A 25,406-nucleotide genomic window follows, 5' to 3' on the forward strand; every position below is an offset into this window, starting at 1 on the left:
GTTTGCCTTCTAAACTTCAAACAAAATTTCCTGGCCTTTCCTGCTGGTAACAGAGATTTTATTCCTGACAACAGCTGCTGCCTATCCGAGCGGCAACCAAGCGAATGTACCAGGAGTGGTTGGAATGTGGAGTATTAAATAACCAGAACAGCCATGGTGGCTCTGTTGTCAGAGCTAACCCAGCTGAGGGAACAGCCCCAGCTGTGGACAGCTGTGCACTTCAGCACAAGGCACCTTTATGCTCCCAGGGAAACCAAGCTGTCCCAGGTCCTCACCAGCTGACACCGAATGGCTACCAAGGTGCTTCCTGGAGAGGCATTTTGACATGAAGAGACTCCCTAAAGCAGCAGTTCAAGCTGAGAAAGCACAGCAGGTAATGCAGGTTTCAGGAAGTTCCCCTGGGTAGCATAAACCCAACAGTACTGCAGGAGTGTGAAAATGTGAATGCTGACCTGTATTTTAGCAGACCTCCCAATTCTGGAAAGTGCCCCGAGGTGGCACTGCTGCCTTGCAGCACAGGGATGCACTTGAGCCTGGGGAGAACAGCTCCTGCTTTTGGAATGCCCACAGTAGTGTCAGTGCAAGAGGCACGAGACGAGTCTCCCAGACAAGCTGCAGGTAGGAGCAGCTAGGAAACAAGACCATGGAGAAGCTTGGGCTACAGCAGAACCCAGTGCTGCTACAAAGCTAATTCCACACTGCTTCCACCCAGACATCCTTTAGGAAAAATAAAGGTTTGCATTCCTGAAACCCTGGGAGTTCACAGTGTGTCTGACCCCACAGCCGTCCTTTGAGAGCCCTGGGTGTTAGCTCACAGTTCTGCTGCATGGAGGAACAGTTCCTTGGCTTCTGGCACTCAAGCACCCAAATCCAGGAAGGCATCTCTGCTCACCCATCAGCATGCCATGGTAGGCACACTTGGATGTATTCATATTCTGGAGTAAGTGTCCACACATTAACTGATGATAAATGTGTAACCACACCTCAACAAGTCCTATAAACGAGCATAACCCTAAACTCAACTCAAAACTCTGCACCCAAGTGCATACAAAGTAGCTGGGTGCTAAGAAACCGTTTTGGGAGCTTCCCTGCATCTGAGAAAAGAGTTTCCAGAGGTGGGAGCCCATAACCAGGGTCTGATCCAGAAGGCCACAGATTCTGCAGAAATATCAGTGTTGGAGTGAGTGACACATGCAATACCTATCCAACACTTCCTGACTCGCTGTGTTGCAGAGCCAGCTCACAGAAGCAGAATGGAAACAGCTTTGAGGACTGGTGGACTCAACAAATGTCTCCCCCAGAAAGTAGCTGAAGGTATTTTGGTAAACCTCGTCCGAGGCAGTGGCATACAGGTGAATTATTAACATTGTTCTGTACATATCCCTGCCACTGAGTGGGAGCAGTAAAATCATAAACCACAAACAAGAAGAAAACAGAATCCATGAAGCCACCTGAATGCTTCCTTGTAAGAGGAATCTGGTGAAGAACTGGGAAAAGGGGTTGCGTGATATCCTGGAGCAAATTATACTGAGGCAAAAAACAATCAGACGGTAAAAGAAGAATAAATCTCTCCCCAGTTCCAACATAGCTCAGCACACTGAGCACTGTTGGGGGAGAGAATGCAAGCTAATTTTTGAGCAGAAAGCATTGGATGTTCCACATAGGCTGGTTTTGATTTTGGAAAATAATTCAGGAATTATTATAAGATACCGGGAGGTAGGGGGGAGGAGGAGGGGTATGGGGCCGGCTGTCAGCATCAAGCCAGCATAATACAGCGCCGTATGAATGTGGTCTGACCAGATGGTCTAATTAAATCCTAAATGACTCGTGGGGTAAATGGTAGGCGGGTCAAAGCAAAAGCTACTGGCTTTGTGCAGAGGGTATTTTCGCTTCCCCAGTGAAAATATTAACAGCATCCATTGGAAAAGCAAGGTGAGGCACTGACTAGGAAAGTGTGTGCTGCTCCTGTCCCCTTCAGTAGGACACAGGAACCCTCAGAGGAGCTGAACTTACCAGGCAGCACAATCCAGGCCCAAAGCTCTCAGTTCCGGGGGGCACTGCAGCAATAACAGCAAATGTGAAGAGACGCGCCACACACCATCGTCCCCCAAGCTCCAGGCTCGAAAATGATTTCAGGAAAGAGCCGAAGCGGGGGAGCCGTTCAAGACCCGCACCTTAGTGCATCCCTGTGAGGGCCGTGGAGGCGCGGAGGAGCAGCCGTGGGGTGCCGGGCAGGGCGGCACGTCCCGCCCGTGCGGCCCCAGAGGGCGGGCGGCCGCCATCAGCTCCCGCGGTCCCGCCCCCCGCCCGCAGACCCGGCCGGGATGGCGGCGGCGCGGGGCCGGGTGCTCTGTCTCTTCGACGTGGACGGGACCCTGACGCCGGCCCGGCAGGTAGCGAGGCGCGGGCGCTCGGGGCTCGGGGGGCCTGGCCGGCGAGGCGGAGCTCGTCCCGCCGGCTGCGTCCTCACCCGCTGCTTCCCCGCCAGAAAATCGAGCCGGAGGTGGACGCGTTCCTGAGGGAGCTGCGGGAGAGGGTGCACATCGGCGTGGTGGGAGGCTCCGACTATGCCAAGATAGCCGAGCAGCTGGGGGAAGGGGACGAAGGTGAGCGCGGCGGGCGAGGTCTCCCCGGGGGCCCCTGTGCCCTAAATGCAGTCCCAAGGCTGCCCTTGGAGTGGCCGACCGTCCCCAGGCGGGAGCTGCTGCTTGGCTCCCTCTGCCCGAGTGTGGAGGGCAGGCAGGGATGCTCCGATCCATGCTGCCGGCTGCAATCCAGGGCTGCCGGCTCGATTTGTACGACCTGCCTCACAGCTCTGACAGCTTCACGCCCTGCTGGCAATTTTCGCCTCCCTTCTGCTCCGTGGTGGGGTCTCCTCAGGTTCCTCCTCAGGTTCCCCTTAGGGTCCCCCTCATGGTCCTCACGTTCCGATGCGGGCATGGGGTAGAGTAAGGAGTGGGAGGGCAAGGAGGCAGCTCCTGCCTCCTCCACCGTGTTCTCCTTCTCCGGCATGGATGACAAGCGTCCCTGGGCTCCAAGCTCTGCCTCCCACTCCGTTAGTGCAGGGAGGCCGAGAAATTCCCGGCTGAGGCTGATTGCTGAGTCGCCAGTGCTGCGTGTCTGGGTGGCAGGGGGGGCTGGAGTTAGATAACCAGTAACCACATCACCCCAGCAGCCTGGCCGTGGGGAGGGCACAGCAGAGAGCGGAGTAGCACGTATGTAGTTGAAAGCCAAACATTTGTGAGCCTTTATCTTCACCCTGCAACTGATTCAGCCCGTGACCTCAGTCAGGTCGTTTCCCCCTGCGTGCGTCACCTCCCCACCCGTGAGGAGAAGATAATCTCCTCATCCACTCTGCGGAAAGCAAGGAGCGTAGGATGGCCAGTGGCCCTTTGCAGAGCACAGGAGCTGTGGAAAGCACAGTACTAAGGAAGCAAGAAGATGGCTCACTCAGTCCTGATCCCAGTCCTTTTTGCCCCTTTTCCCCAGCAGTAGTAATGGTTCCTCTTTTTTGACTCCCCTCTCAGTCATTGATAAATTTGACTACGTCTTCGCAGAGAACGGCACAGTGCAATACAAGAATGGGCAGCTGGTGTCCAAGCAGGTGAGTCCAGCTCCCTTTGCAGCCATGGCTCCCCTGCCCTGTGCACCATGGGGAGCAGCACCTGCCCTGCCCAGGCAGATGGGCAGCCTCTTCTCCCCAGTTGCTGCCTCTTCCAGCTGGGCTTCATGGGAAGTCAGGCATCGTCACTTGCCCTTCTCTTTCTGCAGGCCATTCAGGACCACTTGGGGGAGGAGCTGCTGCAGGATCTGATCAACTTCTGTCTCAACTACATGGCACTGCTGAAGTTGCCCAAGAAACGGTAATGGCTCAAGTGTACACGAGTGGCAGTCATGACACTGATTTCCATGGAGCTGAGCTCCAGATCTCTCCTAAACAGAGCTGATTTACAGAGCTTGTCTTGCTCCAGGTTTTATCTTAGCATCCAGAGGCATTGTGTAGGATCACTGTCTCCCTGAGCTGGGCACCTTGGGCAAATAATGGAGGAGTGTGTTTGTTCTGAAGAGTCTGCACTATGTTTTAGCATAGTGCCTGCTCTTTTGCCCCTTGGATTTTCCTCCCTGGGAAGCAGGGTGCAGCCACTGTGTGTATCTCATTTAGGACAATGGTACCAGCTTGTTACTGGTCAGGACATCAGGCATCACTGGTAGTACATGCTTCCAACCAGGCAAACAGTGGATCTTAAGATGGGAAGTCCAACCCCTGAGCACACGTTTTCACACTGTTTCTCACCCAGTGTTGCTGGCTGGCCCTGCTCTGCTCTCTACCCTGTGTTGCTCACTGCTCTTCCCCTTAAGACCCAGCAGCCAGAGGGTGACCTGCGTTGGTGCACCTCTGCTGAAGGAAAACCAGGCCACTACCAGGACAAGAAAGGGTTGTCTTCCATTGGATCAGCTCACTCTGTTAGCACAGAAAGAGAAAATTGATGGCATGAAGGTGGAAGGGGGAGCAGGAGTTAAACCAGCCTGGTTGCAGGGTCAAACCTCACCTCAGACCACAGTGTCAAGAACATGTGAGCCACCCAGGGCTGTTGGGAGCAGCAGCTCTGCCCTCCCCTTGCCATGGCTGATTTTTTTCCTGCTCTCCCCCTGTGTTTGTACAGTGAACACAAGCAGGTGACATTATTCCTGTAGAAGTTGCTAAACTGTGATCCAGATAGTTGTTTGTTATGAGTCACCACGTGGCAGTACAAGGACCAGTGAGGGGGGTCAGGACTGCTGGCAGTCGACTGCTGCCCCCGAAAGCACGGGCTGGGACCCAGAGCTCTCAAGGCTGTTGGCTTGCCTCATTGCTGTCTGGTTACCCAACAGCCTTGGTGGAGTTTCAGCTCCCAAGGAGAGCTCTGTGGATTTAGCTTTATGGGATTTCTAGCAAAGCAAGGACTTTAACACACATCTCCTGAGTCCTGGCCTGGGGTGTGAGCCACCAAACCCTTGGTGCCACAGAGATGCTGCTCCTGGGCTGCAGGCATGGCTGCCTGTGTGTCCATTCCATGATGTTCCTCACTGTGTCAGGAGATGGGAGGGGGAGAGCTTTTCCTCCAGACTCGGGGTGGTAAGCACTTTATCACAGAGAAACAGCAGGCAGGGCTGGGAGGGACAATAAGCTCAGGGGTCCTCAGCTGGACAGGGGAGGGGATCTCCTCTCCAGCACAAGAATTTCACACTGACAGGGCTGCCATACCCTGTTGCTTCTACCCCACCAGTGCTGGCACAGCTGACCCTTTAACAAGCAAACAGAAGTAGCTGGGTTTTTACCAGAGATGAAAGAAGGGAGCAGGTTTCTGCCAGCTCAGTGCTTTCAACCACCCCACTGAGGAAGCAGCTGAGAAGTGACCCCAGGACAAGGTGAGGGTGGCAAGCAGGAACTGGATCCTGTCTGTGCAGGCTTAGATAAGAGCTGCAGTCAAAGGTGCAAGAGGGTCAAGAGGGAGGTACAAAGACTCTGATTTGTGTCCCTTGAGGAGGCACTGATTGCTCCTCTGCCTGCTGCTGGACATCAACAGCGAGTCACACTGCCCTGGGCCATCCCAGTGCCCCAAGATACTGCCAGCTTCACCCAGCTCACACAGCATTTCCTAAGAGCCTCATGGGGTAGAGGTGCCACAGCCTCATCAGGCAGCTGGTCCAGGCCAGTCAATAGCTGTCCTTGCAGTTATCACAACATTAGAAAATGTTATCTGTCATCTCCCCTAAGCTCATTGCTTCCAGCCTATCCCCAGGGCATGGAGAGACTGTTTATTTCTCTTCTCTCACAGTCTCTTTTATAAAACTTTGAGCTCCCTGGGACCTTAAGCAGTTGTTGGTGCCTGACCCGTGCCTGTTGTGAAGCACTCAGGAGCCGGCATGGCTTCTCTCCTCGTGCATGTTCTTGCAGAGCCTCACTGAGCCGCCATGCTCCTGGAAAGGAGAATGTTGTTTTTCCCCCCTGCCCCAGTGACCTTGTGCCCTTGCCCACCCGCAGAGGGACCTTCATTGAGTTTCGCAATGGGATGTTGAACATCTCCCCCATCGGTCGCAGCTGCACCCCGGAGGAGCGAATCGAGTTCTCCGAGCTGGACAAGGTACAAGGGCCAGGCCTGGGCCCAGCCTCCCCTTGGCTGGTTTGGCATCACCCCAGATCTCAGGTGTTACGTGCTCCCCCCCCTTCCCGAGGAGAAGGGAGGTTCAGCTTCAAGCTGTGCATATGCAACAAGGGGGAGACAGGACTGGGAGCCAGGAAACCCAAGGGAAGACGCAGATGGATGGAAGAAACTTGATTTTATTAGGGACCACCAATACAAGAGGGTGGCCAGCAGGATTCTCTGTGCTGTGGGAGAGCCCCAGGGAATGATGCAGTTATTTAACAGCCTGTTTCCTCATTTACAGTACCCAGAGATGGCCCAGCAGCTGTATTTTCTCTCCCACTTCCCCAGCCCAAAAGAGCTGGAACTAATGGGCTTTCCAAACTGCGAGGGCCATGGCAGATCTGCTGGGCTGATGTCTCTAGAAGACTTGGCCCTTGCTCATACCAGTTTCTGCCTGGGGAGGCTTTCTTGGGGTTGAGGGATCAGCTGGTCTTGGCAAGACCTTTTAAGCAAAGCTGAAGGGTTTGGGTTATGAACTGGGCTGTGGGAAACTGAAGCAGTTGCATTTTATTGCCAGGGAAGATCTGGGATCCGCTTCTCCCGGTGGAGTGAGCTGGTGGCCTGCTTGGACACTGGGCAGGACTGGTGGAAGCTGGCTAAATGGCATGGCACTGGGGCCCAGTGCAGCTGGGGAGGGAGCAGAGTTGCCCAGCAGACAGGTTATGGTGATTTCTGGGAGACTGTCAACATGTAATTATTCAAACCCTCTTCCCTTCCCTCCTTGTCCTTCGCAGAAGGAGCGGATTCGGGAGAAGTTCGTGGCAGCCCTGCAGAGGGAATTTGCTGGCAAAGGCCTGCGCTTCTCTCGAGGTGAGCAGGGAGGGCTTCCTTGGCTTTGCCTTTATCATGTTTCCCATAAAATTCTGTGAAGGGGAGCAGAAATCCCAACTGTTCCCTCTGAGTGTCTGCAAACCCTGGGAAGAGCAGCAGGAGATTTTAATCCTGGAGAGCTGCCACAGGGGAGTCACGTTTGCATCCATGATGTCTGCATCCATGCAGAGAGTAAGCCATGCTGCAGGCTTCCCTCCCTGGGAATTAGCCAGCCAGCCAGGTTTCCATCCTGTGGCATTATCCCTGCCTTAATCTCAGCCAGTGGAGCCCACTGCTGCCCAGGGGATCTGTTCTGGCTCGAGCATCAGCAGCAGGGCAGCCAGCAGAGCCCCAGGCACATGCAGTCTTCTCTAGCAATAGGACAGGAGACTAATGCATGTGTTGGCTCTGGGGTTTTTTTGGGACAGTTAGCTGCAAGGGAAACATCTTTCTTCCTGGAGGGAGAGCTGACAAGAAGTAAGGAGATTGCAGCTCCCTGCCATGGGCTTTTGTAGGGCCGCTGCTTGGGCTGGTTCTGACAGCCAGCTTACCCAAGGTGCAGAGCTGAAGGAGAGTCTTGAGCAATCCTGGGTGTCTGGCCAGGATAAGGAGAAAAATGAGGGTGTGTAAGTTGTGGGGGTGATGCTGGAAGAGGATCCTCTGCAGGGGTGTGAGATAGGAAGGTTCCACGTGGCACCCAGCCAAAGGGCAAGGGAGGTGAGGCTGAGGCAGTGGGTGACACCCAGGCCCTCTGATCCTCCAAGAGCTTTTCTCTAAGAGCTTTCACTTGCCTTCAGCATCCTGACAGGGACATCCCGTGCTGCCCACAGCACTGGCACACACCATTTGTCAGAGCAGAGAAAGACAAGGTCCCTGCTGCTGTGTGCCCTCAGGCACAGGGTGTGAGAGCTGGACAATGGGCCTTTCTCCCTGGGCTTTGGGAAGCTGCCACAAAGAGCCCAGGCCTGTTGTATAAAGGGGAGCTGTGGGGCCCCTGCTCCTCCACAAAGAAAATGTGGGGTGTCTCAGGTCAGGCATGTGAAAAAAGGGCATACAGAAATGTAGCTGTTCTGCCAGGCTGGCTCCATGTGCCTTTGGCTGTGGAGGATTCAAGGCCCAGGTGGGAGGTCTCCCTGCAGCCCCCCAGGCCCCTGCTCTCCCTAGGAGAGTAACAGTGCTGGCTGGTTCCCACCACCTCTTCACTCTTTGATTTCTTGCCTGCTCCAGCTGGCATCAGGAGCCCCTTCCTGCTGCCCAGCTCTGTTTAGAGGGCTAGAATGCAGTGACAGGCAGTGGTTTTTACAGGTAAATGGCTCTGGATGGAAAAAAAGAGGATGTCACCAAGTTTAGCTCCTGCTCTGATCCTGCTGCAAGCCTGCCCTGAGTTCATAGGGCACTTGCTCCCATCCTTATCACAGTGCCCTGTCCAGTTTCTCTGCTGCAAGGTGGTTGTATAGGCTCTATCTCCACCTTCTCAGGTTCCAAGGAGGCGTGGTTCAGGATCCCCAAACCAACAGGGACACTCCAAACAGCCAGGAAGGGGAGGTGCATGGCATCAGGGCTTACATGTTTGAGCAACCTGGGGTGTCAGTGCCTCTTCTTTAGCAGGAACTGACCCTGTGATTATCTGTCCTCGCCCTGTTCCTTAGAGAGGTAGGATTATCATTTAAGAAGGAGGGTGTGAAACTCCAGGATTTCTCATGGATATTCCAGTAGGTTGCCTGGAGAAGACAAGCTGACTGGCAGGAGGTCACACATTCCAGCTCAAATCCCTGTTCCTCTGGCTCTGAGTGAGACCTAAGCATACATGTGCCCTAAGTTGCAGGCTTTATTGTGGGAAGAGCTTGTCTCCTGTCTTGGTGCTGGGACAAGGGTCTCTCTGCAGCCTGGGGACACAGTGGGGACCTGAGAGGATGGGGAAGGTGCTGCCTCCAAGCACCCCCAAAAAGCAGCAAAGTGCTGGGGTAAACTCTGCCTGGTCTAAGAGCAAGGGCTGGGAAGTTTGTTAACCCTTGGTGGCCTGTGGGTGTCCTTGTCCACATACATGTTCTCTGGGAAAGCTCCCTTGCCACTCTGTGTTGGTCACATGTGACTTGGTGCCTCCCCAGATGCTGGCAACCTTCACTAGCTCTTGTGTCAAGAGGTCACAGGTCAGGGTTGTGCCCTGAGTATGTCCGTGGGTAGGTGGTACCTCCATGGTGGTACCTCCACAGCAAGGTCCTTGGTCAGTGTGCAGAGACAGCCTGCAGGAGACCCCAGTCCCTGCACAGTTAAGGAGCATCAGAAGAGTGGTTTTAGAAGGGCCAGTGATGTCTAGCGGGAGCCTAGGAGAGAGTTTGGTGCCAGTCTCCAAGGTCATTGTCCCCTGTTGGGACACAGAATGTGCTGGTGCTATCTGCAAGGCATGAGCCAAAATCTCTCCCCCCCAAAAGATGCCTCTCTTGGGAAGAACCCTCTGGTTCCTGCTTGCCTGCAGGGAAGCTGTGCTAATGTCACCCCAGCCATGCTGATGTCACTGCAGCCTGTTGTCATAGGAACAGCCTCTGCCACTGTCCCAGCCATGTGCCAAGAGGAACACTAAGGCAGAGCTGCTGTTTGGGGTGGGGGCTCCCCCCAGACCTCCAGCCCCTTCCCATCCTCCCACCCATCCCCGGGTGGGGGGACACCCTGCCAGCTCCCAGCAGCATTCCTGATGCCCTCCCTTCCCCTGGCAGGTGGCATGATCAGCTTTGATGTGTTCCCAGAGGGCTGGGACAAGCGCTACTGCCTCAATGTGCTCGATGATGAGAGGTTTGACACCATCCACTTCTTTGGGAACGAGACAACCCCTGTGAGTATGCCCCACTCACCCCACACATGGCTGCTTTCTCTCCTGCTGCTCCATCATGGGTCCTGTGGGTCCCATGGTCCCACTGGGGACAACACAGACCTTTAGTGGTGTGAGGGGGGAAGATGCTGCCCTGTGCTGTGGAGTGCTCTCATGATGGCTCTGCTGGTTCATGGGGAAATCACTTGGATTCACTGTGCTGGGAATCAAGTCCATCTCAGCATTCCTTGCCCCAGCACCCTAGGGAGAACAGCAGCCACTGCTGTGGCCTGCATGACCCAGAACACAAGCTCCCAGCACTTAGGAGAGGACTCCTCAACAGCAGGAACAGCTTCACCTTCCCTTCAGAGCAGTGGAGGATGATGCTTCCTTACTGCTGTAGATCAGCTTGGTCATCCACTCAGCTCTTCCCAGATGCTGGCAGCCTCTGCTCCCCAGATGTGCCCATCCTACCTTCTGCTAGCCCCTCCACAGGCAGAGCAGGGGTTAACTCAGGCTCCTGGACATTGCCCATCTTTTCTGTGCTTCTCCCCTGGCACTGAAGAGGGAGGCAAGAGGGAGGGAGCAGAGCTCCCAGCCCAGCCTCTTCTGCCCCCCTGGGCCAGCAAAGCCCTGCCTGCCCCTGCCCACCAAGCCCCTGCCTGCTCAGCCTCTGGCTCCCAGCCCAGCTTCCCACAGGACAGAGCAAAATGTGGATTCATGGATGAGGTTGTTCTGGCCAGACCCTGCTAATGCTGTCCCTATTTTCTATTCCCCTGCAGGGAGGGAATGATTATGAAATCTATGACGATCCCCGCACTGTAGGACACAGTGTCCAGTCCCCCCAGGACACGGTGCAGCGATGCCGCGAAATCTTCTTTCCAGAAAGAGCCAACGAGTGCTGACTGCCCGCTCCCTGCAGCCCTGCCCCAGTCCCACCCTCTCCCCCCACCTGGAAAAGCACCTTCATTTGAGGAATCTGCTCAGGGTAGACCAAAAATTCACTTGACAGAGCTGGTCCGGATGTGACACGTGAGTGTGGGTGGGTGGCAGGAGGGGCCTTGGCTGAGCAGCCCCTCAGCGCTGCCCGTGTGTGGCTGGGGTCATGGCACCAGACCCTCCTCGCCTCCAGAGAAACCCCTCGCTTGACAGTTCAGCTGTGGTGGGCGGTGATGCAGAGCTTTTGTGGTCAGAAAGCATTTGAAAGGGCCAAAGAGTGAGTGTGTGTCTGTCCTGCATTCCCTCTCCTCTTCTCTCCTTTTCCACTCACTTTCTCGTAACACTTGTGCATGAGGGAGCGTGTGGCTCACCTTTCTGTCCCCCTTGCACCTTGGCCAGAGAGGCTGGGGCTGCTGAAGCTCAAGGCATTCACCAGAACTGCTCTGAGGCAGGAGGCCAGGAAGGCTGTTTGCTCCAAGCCTGTGGTAGGAAGGAGTAGCTGGGATCCCAGCTTTGTTGCACTGTTGTGCTTTCTGATGGACAGGTCACCGTGTCCTTCCCCTCAGTGCCACAGTGTGCCAGTCCCTCCCTGGAGATGACCTGGGAACGATGGCTTTAACATGGCTGGGCTGCTGCTCTGAGCTTTGCTTGGGTGCATAAAGAAACCAATTCTTCTCTTTAGCTTACAGAAAACACCCAGGGTTTATTATCTATATTATTCTGTATTTTCAAGTCAGACCTTGTCTGGCACAGCTGGAGGATCCTGGCACTTCATGCTATGGAACAGTTTGTGGTCAAAGGATTTCCAGTGGTCTTCCCACTCCTGTATCCATTGGGCATCACAGAATCACAGAATTGTTAGGGTTGCAAGGGACCTCTGGAAATCATAGTCCAACCCTCCTGCCAAGGCAGGGTCACCTTGAGCAGGTGACAGGAATGTGTCCAGGTGGGTTTTGAATGGCTCCAGCAGGGGAGACTCCCCAGTCTCCCTGGGCAGCCTGTTCCAGTTCTTCCTCATGTTGAAGTGGAGCCTTGTGTTTTAGTTTATGGCCATTGCTCATCATCCTCTTGGTGAACACCACCAAAGAGAATCTGGCACCATGCTCTTGGCATCTGCCTTTGAGATGTTTATATGCATTAATGAGATCCTCTCAGTCTTCTCTTCTCTGGACTGAACAGGCCCAGCTCCCACAGTCTCTCCTCATAAGAGAGATGTGTCCTTATAAAACCTTACCCAGGGCATTCATAGCAGACCAAGTCCCCTTCCCTCCCCAGTTCTCAGCTTTCCATCCTGCTGCCAGAGGCATTTCCAGCAGGGCCCAGCACCAGCCATACCTGGTTCACAGAGCTGCTGGAGGTCCCTGCTCAGCAGTGCTCTCCAAGCTTGCTCTTCCTCCATCTCATCCCACACACCCAGTTAACAGGCTCACCTTTAGGGAGACAGGATGTCCAGTGCAATTGTCCTATGTCCTCTTCCTCTCCCTGATCTTTGTAGGGTGCAAACCCACATCTCTCCTTCAGCCTTTGACCTTCTCCCTCACGTTGTCCTTTTATTCCTGGCACTTGCATTGTGGTGTGTGGCCACAATGGTGACACTTTGTCACAACTTGGTGCTCAAAAGGAGCTCAGGGATCCCCTTCAGGGAGATGTCCTGCTTGGAGCTCCCCAAGGTACACAGATCTGGTGTTTGTGGACCTGGAGGATGTTGGAGGTTTCTGCAAACCCTCCCCCACTGTTTCCCAGGAGCCTTTCTTACCCCATCCCTGCTGGTTGTGGCACTGCCCTGTCTCTTAGTCCTGTGTTCTCCCCCTTTTCTTCTGTTCCCAGTTCCCTCATGATGATTCTCCATTTTCCACTGGCAGCTGGACTGCAGAGAGGAGTTTCTCAGCTGGCTACTGCCACCTACCAAGGCACCACCATCCTCCTCAGGCGAGAGACACTGGTGCTTCTAGACCAGGGCAGGGCTGGGTCCCCACATTGCCTTGGGCAGAGTCCCTGGTGGCCCTTGGCACTGCTGGCTGGCCCCAGGAGCAGGGATACTGCATGACCAGTGCTGGTGGGGTGCTGTCTCCTCCACCTCACTGCACCTCCTAACTACAACACATCAGATCTCTGGTGCAGCACATTTGCGTGAGCACAGCAGTCTGCCAGCATCCAGAAATCCCCAGCAAATCCACAAACTCCTCTTTCTACCCAGGGAAGATTTCTGTGTGGGAGAAGAGGACCTGTTGGAGAAGCTTGTATGCAGGATACCCTTTTCACAGGTCATCTGTTTTGGCCCTCCACTGCAACCTTCATGGAGGAATTGTGTTTTATGATTCCTTCCTCTCTGTTTCACTGTGGATGAGGTTATGTGTGAGTCTGGGGGAGTTTGTTTTTCCTGTTTTTCCTGTGAGTGTATTGACAGCCAGCAGGACCTCTAGTGAGCTTAGTGCTGAGTGAAGAGCAGGGTCTGGCCCTGACGGCGTGGGGCACTCTGGTGGCCTTGGGGGCTGAGGTGACTTGCACCTTAGAAGTGAAAGGTATTTCATGCCCTGAGGCCCCTTTGCCATGGTGCTTCTCTCCTGGTGGGTGCCCACAGCCTCAGTGGGGGTTTCTCCCCATGGATGTGAGCAAGCAGATGTGGCAGGCCCCATGCCAGGAACTGTCTTGGTGTGTGGATCCATATCAGTGTGAGATGGGCAGCTCCTGTCTGGCTGATGACAACTGTTAAATGAGAAATATATTTAAATACATAGATATGTATATTAAAAAGTTAAAATCAATCCTATTAAAGCCACAACACACAGCAGCTGGAGGCAGTGTGTGCTTTGTGCCGGGCTGTGCTGGGTGAAGGGCAGCCACACAATACGCAAGACACACTTCAAAGTCCCCACTGCAATGGGGGCCAGCCCCACTCCTGGTCACCCCTCAGGTGAGCAGCAGCCTCCTGTCCCAGGCCCACAGTGTGGAGCATCTCCAGCCCCCTCGGGGACACACGGTGGGGGAGTCCTTTCTGATGTCTGGATCAATTCCTGGGTGCTCCAGGTACTTTACCTGGGAGAGTCACTGTGACACATGCACACAGCACAAAGAGCCAGGATGGGCAGGGCTCATGGGAAAGTCACTTTTAATGGTTTATTGCCAATGTTACAAAGGTTGACACATGGTCAGACAGGCAGGAACCACACCAGAGTTGTAAAAACACCAACAAGTCTAGGGTTTTAGTTTATTTCAAAAAAAAAAATCCAACAGTTTGCCTTGGCCAAGCTGACTGCATGTCCTGGGCATGCCTGGAGCCTGAGCCACAGTTGCCACAGCCCCTGGGAGAGCCAGGCTTTGGGTTGGCAGTGAGATGGGCCGTAGGGTCCTGGGGCAATTCCCACACCAGCATGGTCCTCCTGAATCCACAGGGCCCGGCTGTCCTGCGTGGCACCAGCCTCGCTCTGCTCCTGTCCCCACTTCGCCCTGTTGGCAACAGCAGCAGCAAGAAAGGTGGCAAACACCCCTCTCCATCCACGCTGAGCACCAGCAATGCCAGCAGCTCCTGCTGGCATGGTGCTCTGGGAGCTGCCTATCCCCTCCTGCCCTGCTTGGGAGGACCTTCTGGGACCCCACTGTTCCCAGCCCTGCTGTGAACCCCTGAAGATGCTGGTAATTCCTGGAGCATCAGCACTGTTTCCCTGGGGTGAGCTCTTGAGCCCAGTGCACGTTGTCCCTGTCCCAGTGCCCTCTGCCCTGTCGCTCCCTGGGGCTGTGGGAGCCCACCTGGCCAGGGTATGGCAGAAAAGACCAAAACCAAAGTTTGTGCTTTGTATACAAGACCCTGCCTACACTGAGGGGCTGGGGAGGAGGTGGCTGTGCTCGCCCCATGGCTGAGGCTGCTCAGACCCCTCAGCCCCTCACCGCCCTAGCAAGCTACAGACATGCACACACACACACACACACGCATGGGAAGGGGGTCCCCAGGGGGCTGGGGGGCAAGAGAAGGAGGAGAAAGTGTCTGTCTCCCCAAAACCATGGCCAAGAAAAGTGCATTACTGCCCAGCAGCAGCAGGGAGCACAGAGGTGCCAAGTGCCCCCTGCCCTGTGCCCAGGTGGAGCCCCCCAGGCACGGCACCGAGTGCCCTGGGTGCCCTGCCAGCAGCTGTCTGCCTCTTAAAACCAAATTTTTACTTTCTGTAAACCAGTCTCCTCCCTGTGGCACCGCTAACCTGAGATCTTGTGATGGAGGGATGTGGCTCAGGTGGGTGCTGTGAGCTGCCAGCGATGGGGATGGGTCTCAGCCACCCAGACCCCGCACAGTGATATGCCACCCCACAGCACCCTGTTTTGTCCCTGCTCCAGGGCATGTCCCACTGCTGCCGTCCCACTGTGGACTGAGTGGGGTGCCCATCTTGCCAGAGTGGAGTTCAGGAGGGTGAGCTGAGCCACCCAGCCTCTCCCCACCCCTCCTGCTCTCGGCACTTGCTTCAGCCCAGTAGAGCTGGAGGGCTGGGGCTGGCTCCTCTATTCCCCGTGGCCTCAGGAGCAAGGAATGGAACGTGGGGCTCGGTGCTGCCCCCGGAGCTGGGGGACAGTCAGGGAGGGCTCTGCTTCCCCTGTCCCCCTCGACAGACACTTACAAACACACACAGAGAAAGGAAACCATAACCTTATAAAAGACACTGAATGCAAACGCCTGCACGTTTGGGGGCAGCCCCGGCCCCGCCGCCGCCTCGGCTGCCCCCACGCCCCTTGGGAGCGGCTGGGCAGGCTTGCTCCATGGGGCTGAGGGGCTGGCGGCCCCCCGGGCGCCTAGGAGCCGATGATCTGGCCAGACCATGTCTCATGCTTCGTGTGGGGTGCCAGGTTGGTGAGGACCACCTCCACTGCCTGGAACTTCTGGTTCTTGGGAGGGATGGGGCACACCTTGTACGTCACCTCGTCCCCCTCCACTGGGACGTACTCTCCCTCGATGCTGCAGGAGAGGAAAGGAGAGGTGGTGGTGGTGGTGCCCCAGCCAAGAGAGGGACCCCTGCCCCAGACCACCCAGAATGAAGGAAGGCACCTGACCCACCAGTGGTGCCTTGGAAAAGAAAGCTCATTGATGATGGAAGGTACAGGACAAGCAGAGACCCATGTCCACCCCATGGAGACATCCACACCCCAGCCCACAAGTCTCCAGCTCCATGCTGATGGCATGGCTTCCCTGGGGTCTTCCAGCACCGCACAGCCCTGGGACTTACTCAGACACATGCACGAAAATGTCCTCAGTGCCATTCTCTGGGGTGATAAACCCGTGGCCCTGGGAGCGAGAGAACTGCTTGCAGACACCCTTGAAGATGGGGCCAGCAGAGGCACGTGCTGTCCTACAGAAGGAAAGGGAAGATTTTTCACTGGTGGCCCTTGCCCAGGTGGAGGCACAGGGAGAGATTTTTGCTATGAACACGATGGTTCCAGGCCGAGTGCAGGACACCCACCCGCAGCACTCTGGGCAGGGCTGTGCAGCAATGTCGGGCACCAGGTGACAAAGCGCCCCAGGTGCAGAGGGTCCTGCAGGCACTGCAGGTGACCAACCGGACAGTCCCAAACCCAGCAGGTACTTACGCCGAGTAGGTCCTGGTCCTCTTGGTGGGGAGGGGGCTAGGCAGGTCCCGTAGCAGGAGGTTGCCCCGCTCCCAGATGCGGCTGCCCTCCCGCTGGAAGGGGAAGGTGGGCCACACCGGCGACTTGGGCGAGTGCAGGGGTGGCACTGCCGGCGGGGCGCTGGGCTCCGATGACATGGCGGGGTCGCTGGGCTCCTCCGTCTTGGGATCGGGCAGGTGGGCAGCAGGAGAAAGGATGCCCAGGAGTGTGGGCCTGCTGCTGGTGACCTGGGGAGCAAAAGGGCTGGAGTTACAGGGCCTTCTGTGAGGCTTTTGGCACAATTGGAATTGTCCCTCAGCTCCCAGCCATTTATGGGAGCACGGAGCTCCCACATGCTGCCAGCCCTCAGCGTTGGACACCAACCCAACCTCCAGCACTGGGAATTGCCCCAGGAAGCCTGTCCCAACTTGAAGTCATCTGGGATGTTCCACAAAATCAATCCCAAGGGAAGAACCTGGTTTGTTCAACCTTTCAATTGCCAGGATAATCCCACATATTTGAGGTGAAGTCAGTAAAAAGCACACCCTGGGAAAAGAAGCAGTGGGGCATGGGCTGCCACAGGCAGGGACCATTTTGGGAAGGATCCCCATGCAGTGCCAGCATGTCAGTATGTCAAGGTCAGGGGTCTGAGGTCTTCTCAGCACACGAGGTTGCTTCAGCCTCACAGGATTTAGGGGACACCCCCAATCCCAGCCAGCAGCTGCTGCCCATCCAGACACATTCCTACAGAATGAAGGAACACCAGGAGACTGTTGGTGAGGTTGCCAGCAGCCCTCATGTCCTTCAGGCACCTCAGCCCAGCCACTACACAAGCACAACCTCCTGCTGCTGCCATCATCAGGCTCCAGTTTCTGAAGGCATCATGCCATTTGCAAGGAGTTAAAGCCCTAAGGGGCAGAAACCCTGCAGACAGAGCAATCACAATTGTGGGCACTCTTGTCCTTACTGAAGCACCCCAGCATGAAATTGGAGGGGCTGTGCATTTTCCAGTCTCCCAGATGCTCTGATGTGTGATCAGCACTGCAGCTGCTTGCTGAGAAAAGCCTTGCTCTGTTGATTTTCATTCCAATCAGTTGCTGCATCTGACGCTGGTGCCTCTGTCCCAGGGTGCCTCACGCCAGGGGTTGCTTGAGGGCACCTCTCTTTGGGTGCACTGGGTGGGGGCTCACCCATTTCCATTGCTCCTTAGGAGTTTCCATCACTTGGAACTGAGGAGCCCAATATCCCACGGATCCCATCCCCTTCCCCAGCACCCCCATCAGCACTTTTGCACCCCACTGGGGCATGCAGCATCTTTTAGGACAACACCTGCACACACCAGGAAACACAGAGAATATTTAATTTCTTTTCTGACTCACTGTGGCCTTTTGAGACACAAAGGCCCTGGGGGGATGCACAAAAGGGGGTCACCTCCACTCTGAAATTAGCAGGCATCAAGGACATGGGAAAAGATTTCTAGAGCAGCTGAAGTGTCAAGGAGGCACCAGGCAATTCCTGTTCCCCTCACCCACCTCCACCTTCTTCCTCTGCCAGGGGCTGTGCCTGCCACTGGGCCCCCACGGCTGCCAGTCCAGCTTGGATTGCCCCCACATGGGCAGCCCTCAGCCAGCCTCCTGACAGCTGCTCCCTCTCAGCCCTGCAGAGCTTCACGCCCAGGCAGTAAAGGCCACACTAGGGTCCAAGGCAGAAGCTACCATGTTCCTCCTGCCCTCTGAGACAACTTCCAGTTGTGGCTGCAGACCTCTCCAAACTGTCTTTCCCTTTGCTGGCTCCCCACCCATCCCCACACCAAACCTTTCCTGTGCTTCAGTGGCTCCTCTCCTCCATGCAGCAACTGGAGCATGCACATCTGCCTTTGCTTCCATCCCACCCCACACAGGGGCTGCTCAGCTCCTGCTTCCATGCCCAGGTTCAGCATCTACTTCCCCCAAACCCTGGCTCAGCATCTCCTTGTCCCATTCCCAGGCTCAGGCTCACATCTCCTTCCTCCACGCCTAAGGAGCTCAGCAAGGCTCAGGGAGCACCCAAGTGAGACACCCCAAAGCCAGACCAGACACCAAACTGCTCAGGGAGCACCCAAGTGAGACACCCGAAAGCCAGACCAGTCCTTAAACTGCTTCACAGTTCCCATCTGTGCCCCCATTTGACCTCTCTGCCTGTGCTGGTGAGCAGCCTGGCCACTTTAGAGCACTTTAGAAGTGATGTGATTCCCATGCATTTCTGCAGCATTTGTCACCTTCCCAGGAGGTGTCAGGATTGGAGGAGTGGGATGATTTGAGGGAAATAGCTCTCAGTTCTCTGCCACATCATGAAGCTGTCACTCTGAAAATGGCCTCACCATGGTGGTGCACCTCCTCTGTGTGGCTTTCTCTGACAGAGGAGCCCTTTCTGTTCCCCCACCAGTTTAGGGACAATGGAGGGTATGTAACCTGAATAAGGATGCTTGGAGCAAACTATTAGTATGCTGAGGGAGTTGGTTGGCATCCACAAGAGGCTGAAAAGATGGAAGTTTCCCAGAGGCAAAATTAAAATAAGAGGCAAGGGGGTGTGCAGGAGGGGGAGCTTGCAGGGACAAAATGGTGTGCTCTGATGAAGTGGCAACCAAGAAGGGGTTTGCCCCAGGTTCACCTGTGGGACCAGCCCAGGCCCAGGTGCCCTGGAAGGCTCCCTGTTTTGGGGGATGAGTGGTGAAGAACAAGAGCACTGCTGAGGAGGCAGACAGTCTGCTCCTGAGAGCTGAGGGCAGCAGCTCAGGGTGCCCTCCTGGGCTGCTCTTTGCCCCCAGGAGCTGAGCTTGCTCCTTGTGGGAGAGCAAGCAAGGTGCAATCCCCCACAGGCACTCTAAGGTCTCTCTGGATGGCCCAGGGGGATGCTGGGGGGCAGCTCACTGGGATAAACACAGGCACAGGGCACAGCAAGGCTGTAGGATCCCCATCCTTGGTGGATGCACTGCCTGGATATGTCACAGAGCTGCCTGCTCTATCTCCTGCTTGGAACAGGGGCTGGAGCAGAGATCCCTGTCCTGTAGCCAGGCTGAGGCTGTCTCACTCAGCCAGCAGCACTCAGCCCCTCTTCAGCACCAGGATCAAGCATCCCAGATTTGTTGGTCAGCCTTGGTGCCCAGTAGCTCAATTCCTGGCTTTGGTGGTGCTGGTGAAGCTGACGCCGTGTAGGAGCTTTGGCACATGGGGGTCTCCAGGGCTGTATCCTACCTCCCACTTCATTTAAATCCCTGCTGCAAACAAAGGGACCGAGGAAATTAAACTCAGGGCAGAAGCAGGCTGAAAGAAGAGTGAGGACACGAGCATATCTTCACCAGTGTCTCCTCCCCTCCTAGCGCAGATGCAGACCAGGGAAAACCTCTGCTGTCCTCCTTCCCTCCCTGCTCTCCACCCCACCATCCTCTCCCCAACCATTTCTCCACAATGCAGCCCCAGCAGGGGACAAGGAGGGAGTACCTCGGCACAAGAGGCATTTTCACCCTCTCCTCAATCTCCTGTGGCCACAGTAATCTCTGCTGAGGATGAGAGCATCTCTCCCCACCTCAGGTCTCTCCCGGCCTGGCTGACAGCACCCCATGACACTCTGTCCACCCCAGGCACGTATGCAGTGCAGGGACGGAATCGGGGTCACTTGAGGAAGCAAGCAGAGAGGCGGCAGCAGCCCGGCTCTGCCGCGGGGCACGGGAAGCCTTTCCAGAGTAACCACCCTCCCCTGCCACTGCCGGACTCCCCCTCGCTCCTCCCCATCTCCTCCTGGTGGCTTTGCTCCGAGGGTCTCCCGGGGTGACAGTCCTCCGAGCCAAGGAGGAAAGTGGCTGCAAGCCCAGGGCTTCCTAAAAGAATGCTCTTTATAAAAAACACCTCCTTCCCTGCTCACCTCCTCTCCTCCGCCCCCAAAAAAAACATCTCAAAGCCAAACCCCAGAGCCCTCTGGTGAGAGGGTCTTCTTTGGCAGCAGAAGGCAGCTTTGCTTTTATATTTTTGGGAGGGCAGGCTCCTGAGCAAGAGGAGCTGACAGTCAGGAGCCCTTGCAGGCGGAGGCAGGAAACCCAGGCCAATTAAGGCAGACAGGCAGTAGACACATCAGCTTTTATCTCGAGATCCAAGTACCCCATTCATCAGCAGCGACTGAAAGGTCTGCGGTTTATCAAATAAAATCACTGTCTCTCTCCCCTTCTTTAAAGCCAAACACATTGACTTGGGTGCTGGCTGTGACCTTGTTTAACTAAACAGCCTTTCAAGGCCCGCTAGAAGGGGGGAAAGAGCCTTTTGAAGAGGCAGCAGCCTCTATCTGCCACTCCCCGTTCATTAGTGGCAGCGAAAAAAGCCCCCTCACGCTGCCTCGCCCGGGCGGGGGAATACATATTTAATTAGCTTCATCGCCCTGGTGAGCCGGCCCTCCCGAGCGGCGTTTCTTTGTGCTCCTTCCCGTCCGCGGGCACCCCCGGCATGCCCGGGGTGATGGACTGGCGGGTGGGTGGCCGCTTTGCCGGCGGCCCTCAAGCTCCGGCTCTGGACGTGACCCTTCGGCGGCCACACCGTCGCCTTTATGGGCAGCTCCTTTCACGACGCCGCTTCTCTTTGTGAATCCCCAGCTCGGATGCTGCCTGCATCTTTGTGAATCCCCAGCTCGGATGCTGCCTGCATCTTTGTGAACCCCCAGCTCCGATGCTGACTGCATCTTTGTGAACCCCCAGTTCCGATGCTGCCTGCCACCACGCTTGGCTCTCCCGAGCGCCACTGCTCCCCCCGCCCCAGCCAAGGAGCTGCGGGTTATTTTCCCTCTGCTGCCTTTTGCAGCAATCTCCTGCACGGGCTCTTCCATGCCACTCTCCATCACGTTTTCTCCATCCCTTGCAACTGCCAGTGGCCTCAGTTCAGGAGTCAGGTTTACTACCCCTCTAAACCCACCCCAGCAGAAAAAAGGTCTCTGTATGTCAAAGAGACACCCCATCTCCACAGCCAGCTGCCAGCAGCCGTCTCCTCACCCCTTGTGTGGAGCACAGAAAGCAATGCTCTGGCCCGTTGCCATTCTCGGGGAGGCTGATGCCCCCCCAGACTCAGCTTGTCTAGACACAGGCTGAAACAGAGAAGAGCTACACCCCTCCAGACGCATGAGCGCGTCCCCAGAGCCCAATGCAAGAACAAAAATCCTATTTTTCCACTGCTGGGCATATTCACCTGCCGAGGGACACAACAACGACACAGTGGCCAGCAGAGATCCCAGGGGGGCTGCCATGAAGGGCAGGAACCAGCTGAGGAACCACGATGGCTCCAGGCAGGGTTTCTGTGAGCAGGGCCACTGCAACGCTGGCTGGGCTATGTTTCTCCATCCTTCCTTCCTCGGAGAAGGCTCACAGCCTTGGTGTCTGGCAGATTTTTATAAATGCTGTCTCTGTCTGATGCTAATGAAAGCCTCTAAGCTCCCCCACTCCCCTTTTTTGGTCACCAGATCATGTTAAGAGTTAAATACCAAGCAAAGCCATTTTCTCACCTATCCTGCCTATTACAAACCCCTTTTACAAGACAAATTACTATATGAAAAATAAAATTAGGCGGTTTTTGGGCAATGCACACTGACAGCATCCCCTCCCCAGCTAAGCCAATCACATTCCCAACTCCAGAGATCTTTGCTGAGATAGTCTCGCCTACGATACAGCCTGCTTAGCGCTAAAATATGAAAGTCACCTTTATGGATTGATTATAAAAAGCTCCCTTAGTCAGTGCTGGGCTGCCCAGTTCTCAGAGAGGCCATGAGGGAAAGCAAGCAGGCTGACAAACGCAAAGGAGAAGCAAAGGGAGAAACCATCATGGAGGCTTGATTTACCTTTAAAGCATGTATGCATAATCATCATTCCCAAATACCAAATTTGTGAGATTTATTTACTTTCTTGTGATGGTTTTTATGTTTTTTAATTAGCATAGTATCTGTTCAAAGACATGGCACAGACATCTTCGTCTGTGTCCTTCCTTCCTCCTTTGTGGATCTAACTTGCCATCGTCAGGAATAGTGCAACCAGTCCAAAGAAATCCCAATTCCAGCCCCCATAACTATCAGCCTACTTTGATAAGTCAGATTTTTCACAAATTGCCTCCCGCTCACCCGGCAATCCGAGAGCCGGATCCCAGTTGAGCTCAGCCCTCCGTGGCAAAACCCTGGATTATTTGCCCCCAAGCCAAAGCAGACGTGCAACATTGCCGCCGCCACCCCCAGGGGACTTATTGTTCCTGAGGCTGGTGGGGAATAACCAAACCGGAGGAGGGAAGTCACGCTTCATCCTCGCACCTCTCCAACGTCAAAAGGAAAGAGCAGGTTTCAAAGAAAAAGGTGGTCCGTGAAGCTTAATCTCCGGCTACAATAGCCCTGGCGCGCTGCATGGCCATTGTGCGTGCCCTTACCCACCTCCTTAGCAGCGACGGGCTCCCTGGAGCTGCGCTCTGCAGAGCATCGGGGCTCGGAGGGGCCGCACGCTGCTCCGCTGCCGAGCGAGGAGCAGCGGTGTCGCCTGCAGCCCGGCTCCGGGGGCTGTCTCGGCTGCCTGCCTGCCGGCTGACGGGTCTGCGCTGTCTGATGTGCGGATGGATGATGTGCGCCTCGAACACACACGCACCCGCACGCCTTCCCCTGACGTCAGGGCCGGGCCAGGGGGAGCGGGCAGGTGGGAGGGATCAGCCCGGTCAATTCTGAGCGAGCTGGGCTTAAAGGAGAAAGTCTGCATGGGGGGCCGGAGGTGACGAGGGTCGGCCCCGGGGGGCTGCATCGCTCCGGTTGCGCACAGTGACGCACGCCAGTGGCACAGCCGGACGCAGTGGGGCAGCCCCACAGGCTGTAGGGACAGCAGGATGAGGTGTGCAGTGCAGGCAGAGATGCAGACAGGGTCCCTCACAATGGGTGAAACCTCTCCCCTGTCACCCCAAGTCCCACTCGTGCCCTGCAGCCGCTCTTCCCGCCTGCCCAAGCACCCCTGGGTACTACAGTAGGAGAGAACAAGAGGCACATGCCACAAACCCCTCTTACTGCCCCATTCCCTCCGGGCCCACAGTCAGCCATCACAAACCCACGTGCTTTCCAAGGGTCTCATTTCTATCAGTGCACTGTGCCAAAAGATCTTTCCTTTCTGTTCTCCCCCATGCATGTGTGACCGTGCTCAGGGGAGCCACCTCTGCGGGCAGAGGCCATGCCCTAAATCCGCCTGAGAATTTCTCTGGTCGGGGTGTGGGGCAGTGGGACAGGGCAGAATCGTTTGCTGAGTCCATTGGGGAATAGGGCGAGGAGTAATGGGGTTTAAATTACAAAGAGCAAGATTGATGTTGGACATTAGAAAACACTTTCTAACAGAACAGACAGTTAATTACTCAAGTAGATTGCCTGGCCAAGCAGCAGGGTCTCCATCACTGCAGGCTGGTAAGAACAGGCTGGGCACGCATAACTCAGGGGCGATTTAGATGATATCAGCCCCATTTTGGAGTAGAAAGGTAGTCAATATCAGCACTTTACCAAGCAAGTGCCTGTGATCCTGGAATAAAATTTACAGCAACCCGGAACAGCCATGGTGCAGTGTCAGTGCTGCAGGGAGCTGTTATGGGCATCCTGTGACCTGGGGTGGTCGGGAGTTGCTTTTGTTTCCTTAAACTCTTTCCTTGATACATTCTAAGTAGCTGAACATGGTGATACTAACCAGACCCGTTCCACAAACACCCTCAGGGCTGCAGGGTGGCACACAAGTTGTGTGGCAACCACAAGGCATGGCACAGAGTCAGGATTGAGGGTTGCAACTGCTCCACCTGGTTGTATCCATCCATCCGTCCATCCATCCATCCATCCATCCATCCATCCATCCATCCATCCATCCATCCATCCCGGTACTGGGTGTTGATATGGGGCTGTCCCAAGGGCTTTGACAGAGGGATGAGATCACAAGGCACTTATGAATTATAATGCAGAAAAAAGCTCCACAGGCAGAAGAGAACAGTCCATGGCAAGGGCACCAAAAAGCACTGAAACTCCAAGTGCCAGTGGATTCTACCACTGTCCATCACGCACTGTTTGTGGCTTTTCAAGGACTATTCCATGGCAGAACATGAGCTCCATTCATGCCCTACAGACACCACAAGTCTTATCTCTCCAGTCTACTTTTCAGAACTTTGCAAAAGAAGGGGAAGAGGCCCCAGCCAGCTCTCAGTCTTCATTCTGAGTTTATCCTGAGATGGCTTCTCCTTTCTTGGGGGACAGCTTTGGCTCTCCCACATAAAGGCTTTTGATGGAAAATGCACAGGAACTTGAAGTATGTTTGGCTGGAAGGTGACTCTGGGCATGTGCTGCAGCGGAGGAGGCAGAGAGTCTAAAGCAGGCATGCTTTAAAAATGATAAAAGGAGAAGAGGGGAAGCTTTGATCAAACAGAGAGTGGGAGTGGGGGTGCCAGAGATGCCTGCAGAGATGGAAGCACAGGCAGGAGCGGGGAGGACTTTTTATGTGAGAAGATACATAATTCCTTTGGAGTCAATCAAAGGAGGGCCAGAACTGTTGAGATGCAAATTACCACTCACCTCCCCTAGAATTCCGGAGCCAGTTTTCTCCAAGAGCCATGGGCATGTGGGGACAGAGGAAATCTTAAACCAAGTAATTTGGGGGCCCCTTTCATTTTTCTCAAAGGTTCCAATCCTTCAGGTAACTTCAGATATTGTTTTCCAGTTTTCCTATACAATCAAGAGAATGATAAATGTCTGGTATTTTCTCTGAGGAACAGAAAAACTCTTCTGCAACCCTTGGATTCCAGCAGCTAAAGCTTAAAAAAAAAAAAAAAAAAAAAAAAACCAACCCAGCAACTGAGAATCATGCTCTGAAATACTGGAAAAGCCCCAGTACTGCTGAGAGAGACTCTAGAGACTTTATGGCTATGTGTAAAAAAGTATGTGCAGGCACTGTGGATTTCTGGGTATTCACCATGTCAGTGTTACTGGGAGGAGACAACTCAGCAAAACCAAGATGTTCACATCATCTCCAGCAGCAAGACACTTGAGCAGCAGCAATAAATATAGTGCAACTCTGAGCA

At 55.1% G+C, this 25,406-nt stretch overlaps 2 protein-coding genes across 4 annotated transcripts; one reads left to right on the plus strand and one right to left on the minus strand.

The window, feature by feature from the left end:
- The first annotated feature begins 2,324 nt into the window (after window positions 1-2,324).
- On the plus strand, window positions 2,325-13,527 carry PMM1 (phosphomannomutase 1). Of its 2 annotated transcripts, XR_009418531.1 has the most exons (9): window positions 2,325-2,393; window positions 2,489-2,606; window positions 3,528-3,604; window positions 3,772-3,863; window positions 6,026-6,125; window positions 6,923-6,998; window positions 9,713-9,828; window positions 10,587-10,836; window positions 12,571-13,527. XR_009418531.1 is itself a non-coding variant. In XM_059473093.1 (8 exons), exons 1-8 carry the CDS (start codon window positions 2,325-2,327, stop codon window positions 10,707-10,709), a joined length of 771 nt encoding a protein of 256 aa, XP_059329076.1. In that variant the 3' UTR covers window positions 10,710-13,527. The 2 variants fall into 2 exon arrangements, 1 of the variants encoding a protein (XP_059329076.1); XM_059473093.1 differs by having other exon boundaries at window positions 10,587-13,527.
- Window positions 13,528-13,827: 300 nt separating this feature from the next.
- On the minus strand, window positions 13,828-22,896 carry CSDC2 (cold shock domain containing C2). Of its 2 annotated transcripts, none has more exons than XM_059472420.1 (4): window positions 22,756-22,896; window positions 16,312-16,577; window positions 15,951-16,073; window positions 13,828-14,190 (listed from the first exon to the last, which is right to left on the minus strand). In XM_059472420.1, the coding sequence occupies exons 2-4, from the start codon at window positions 16,485-16,487 to the stop codon at window positions 13,947-13,949; spliced, it is 543 nt and encodes a 180-aa protein (XP_059328403.1). In that variant the 5' UTR covers window positions 16,488-16,577; window positions 22,756-22,896; the 3' UTR covers window positions 13,828-13,946. The 2 variants fall into 2 exon arrangements, with proteins under 2 accessions (XP_059328403.1, XP_059328404.1); XM_059472421.1 differs by having other exon boundaries at window positions 13,978-15,682.
- Between the last annotated feature and the right edge of the window lie 2,510 nt (window positions 22,897-25,406).

Source organism: Ammospiza nelsoni, chromosome 5 (assembly GCF_027579445.1).
Source record: "Ammospiza nelsoni isolate bAmmNel1 chromosome 5, bAmmNel1.pri, whole genome shotgun sequence".
Classification (NCBI taxonomy): Eukaryota; Metazoa; Chordata; class Aves; order Passeriformes; family Passerellidae; genus Ammospiza; species Ammospiza nelsoni.

Coding starts and splice junctions, on each gene's coding strand:
- CSDC2 (XM_059472420.1), bottom strand. CDS start 16,487: ATGTCATCGGAGCCCAGCGCCCCGCCGGCAGTGCCACCCCTGCACTCG. Junction 16,074..16,311: donor AGGACCAGGACCTACTCGGC/GTAAGTACCTGC, acceptor TTCCTTCTGTAG/GACAGCACGTGCCTCTGCTG. Junction 14,191..15,950: donor ATTTTCGTGCATGTGTCTGA/GTAAGTCCCAGG, acceptor TGTTGCCAACAG/GGCGAAGTGGGGACAGGAGC.
- PMM1 (XM_059473093.1), top strand. CDS start 2,325: ATGGCGGCGGCGCGGGGCCGGGTGCTCTGTCTCTTCGACGTGGACGGG. Junction 6,126..6,922: donor AGTTCTCCGAGCTGGACAAG/GTACAAGGGCCA, acceptor TGTCCTTCGCAG/AAGGAGCGGATTCGGGAGAA. Junction 9,829..10,586: donor TTGGGAACGAGACAACCCCT/GTGAGTATGCCC, acceptor ATTCCCCTGCAG/GGAGGGAATGATTATGAAAT.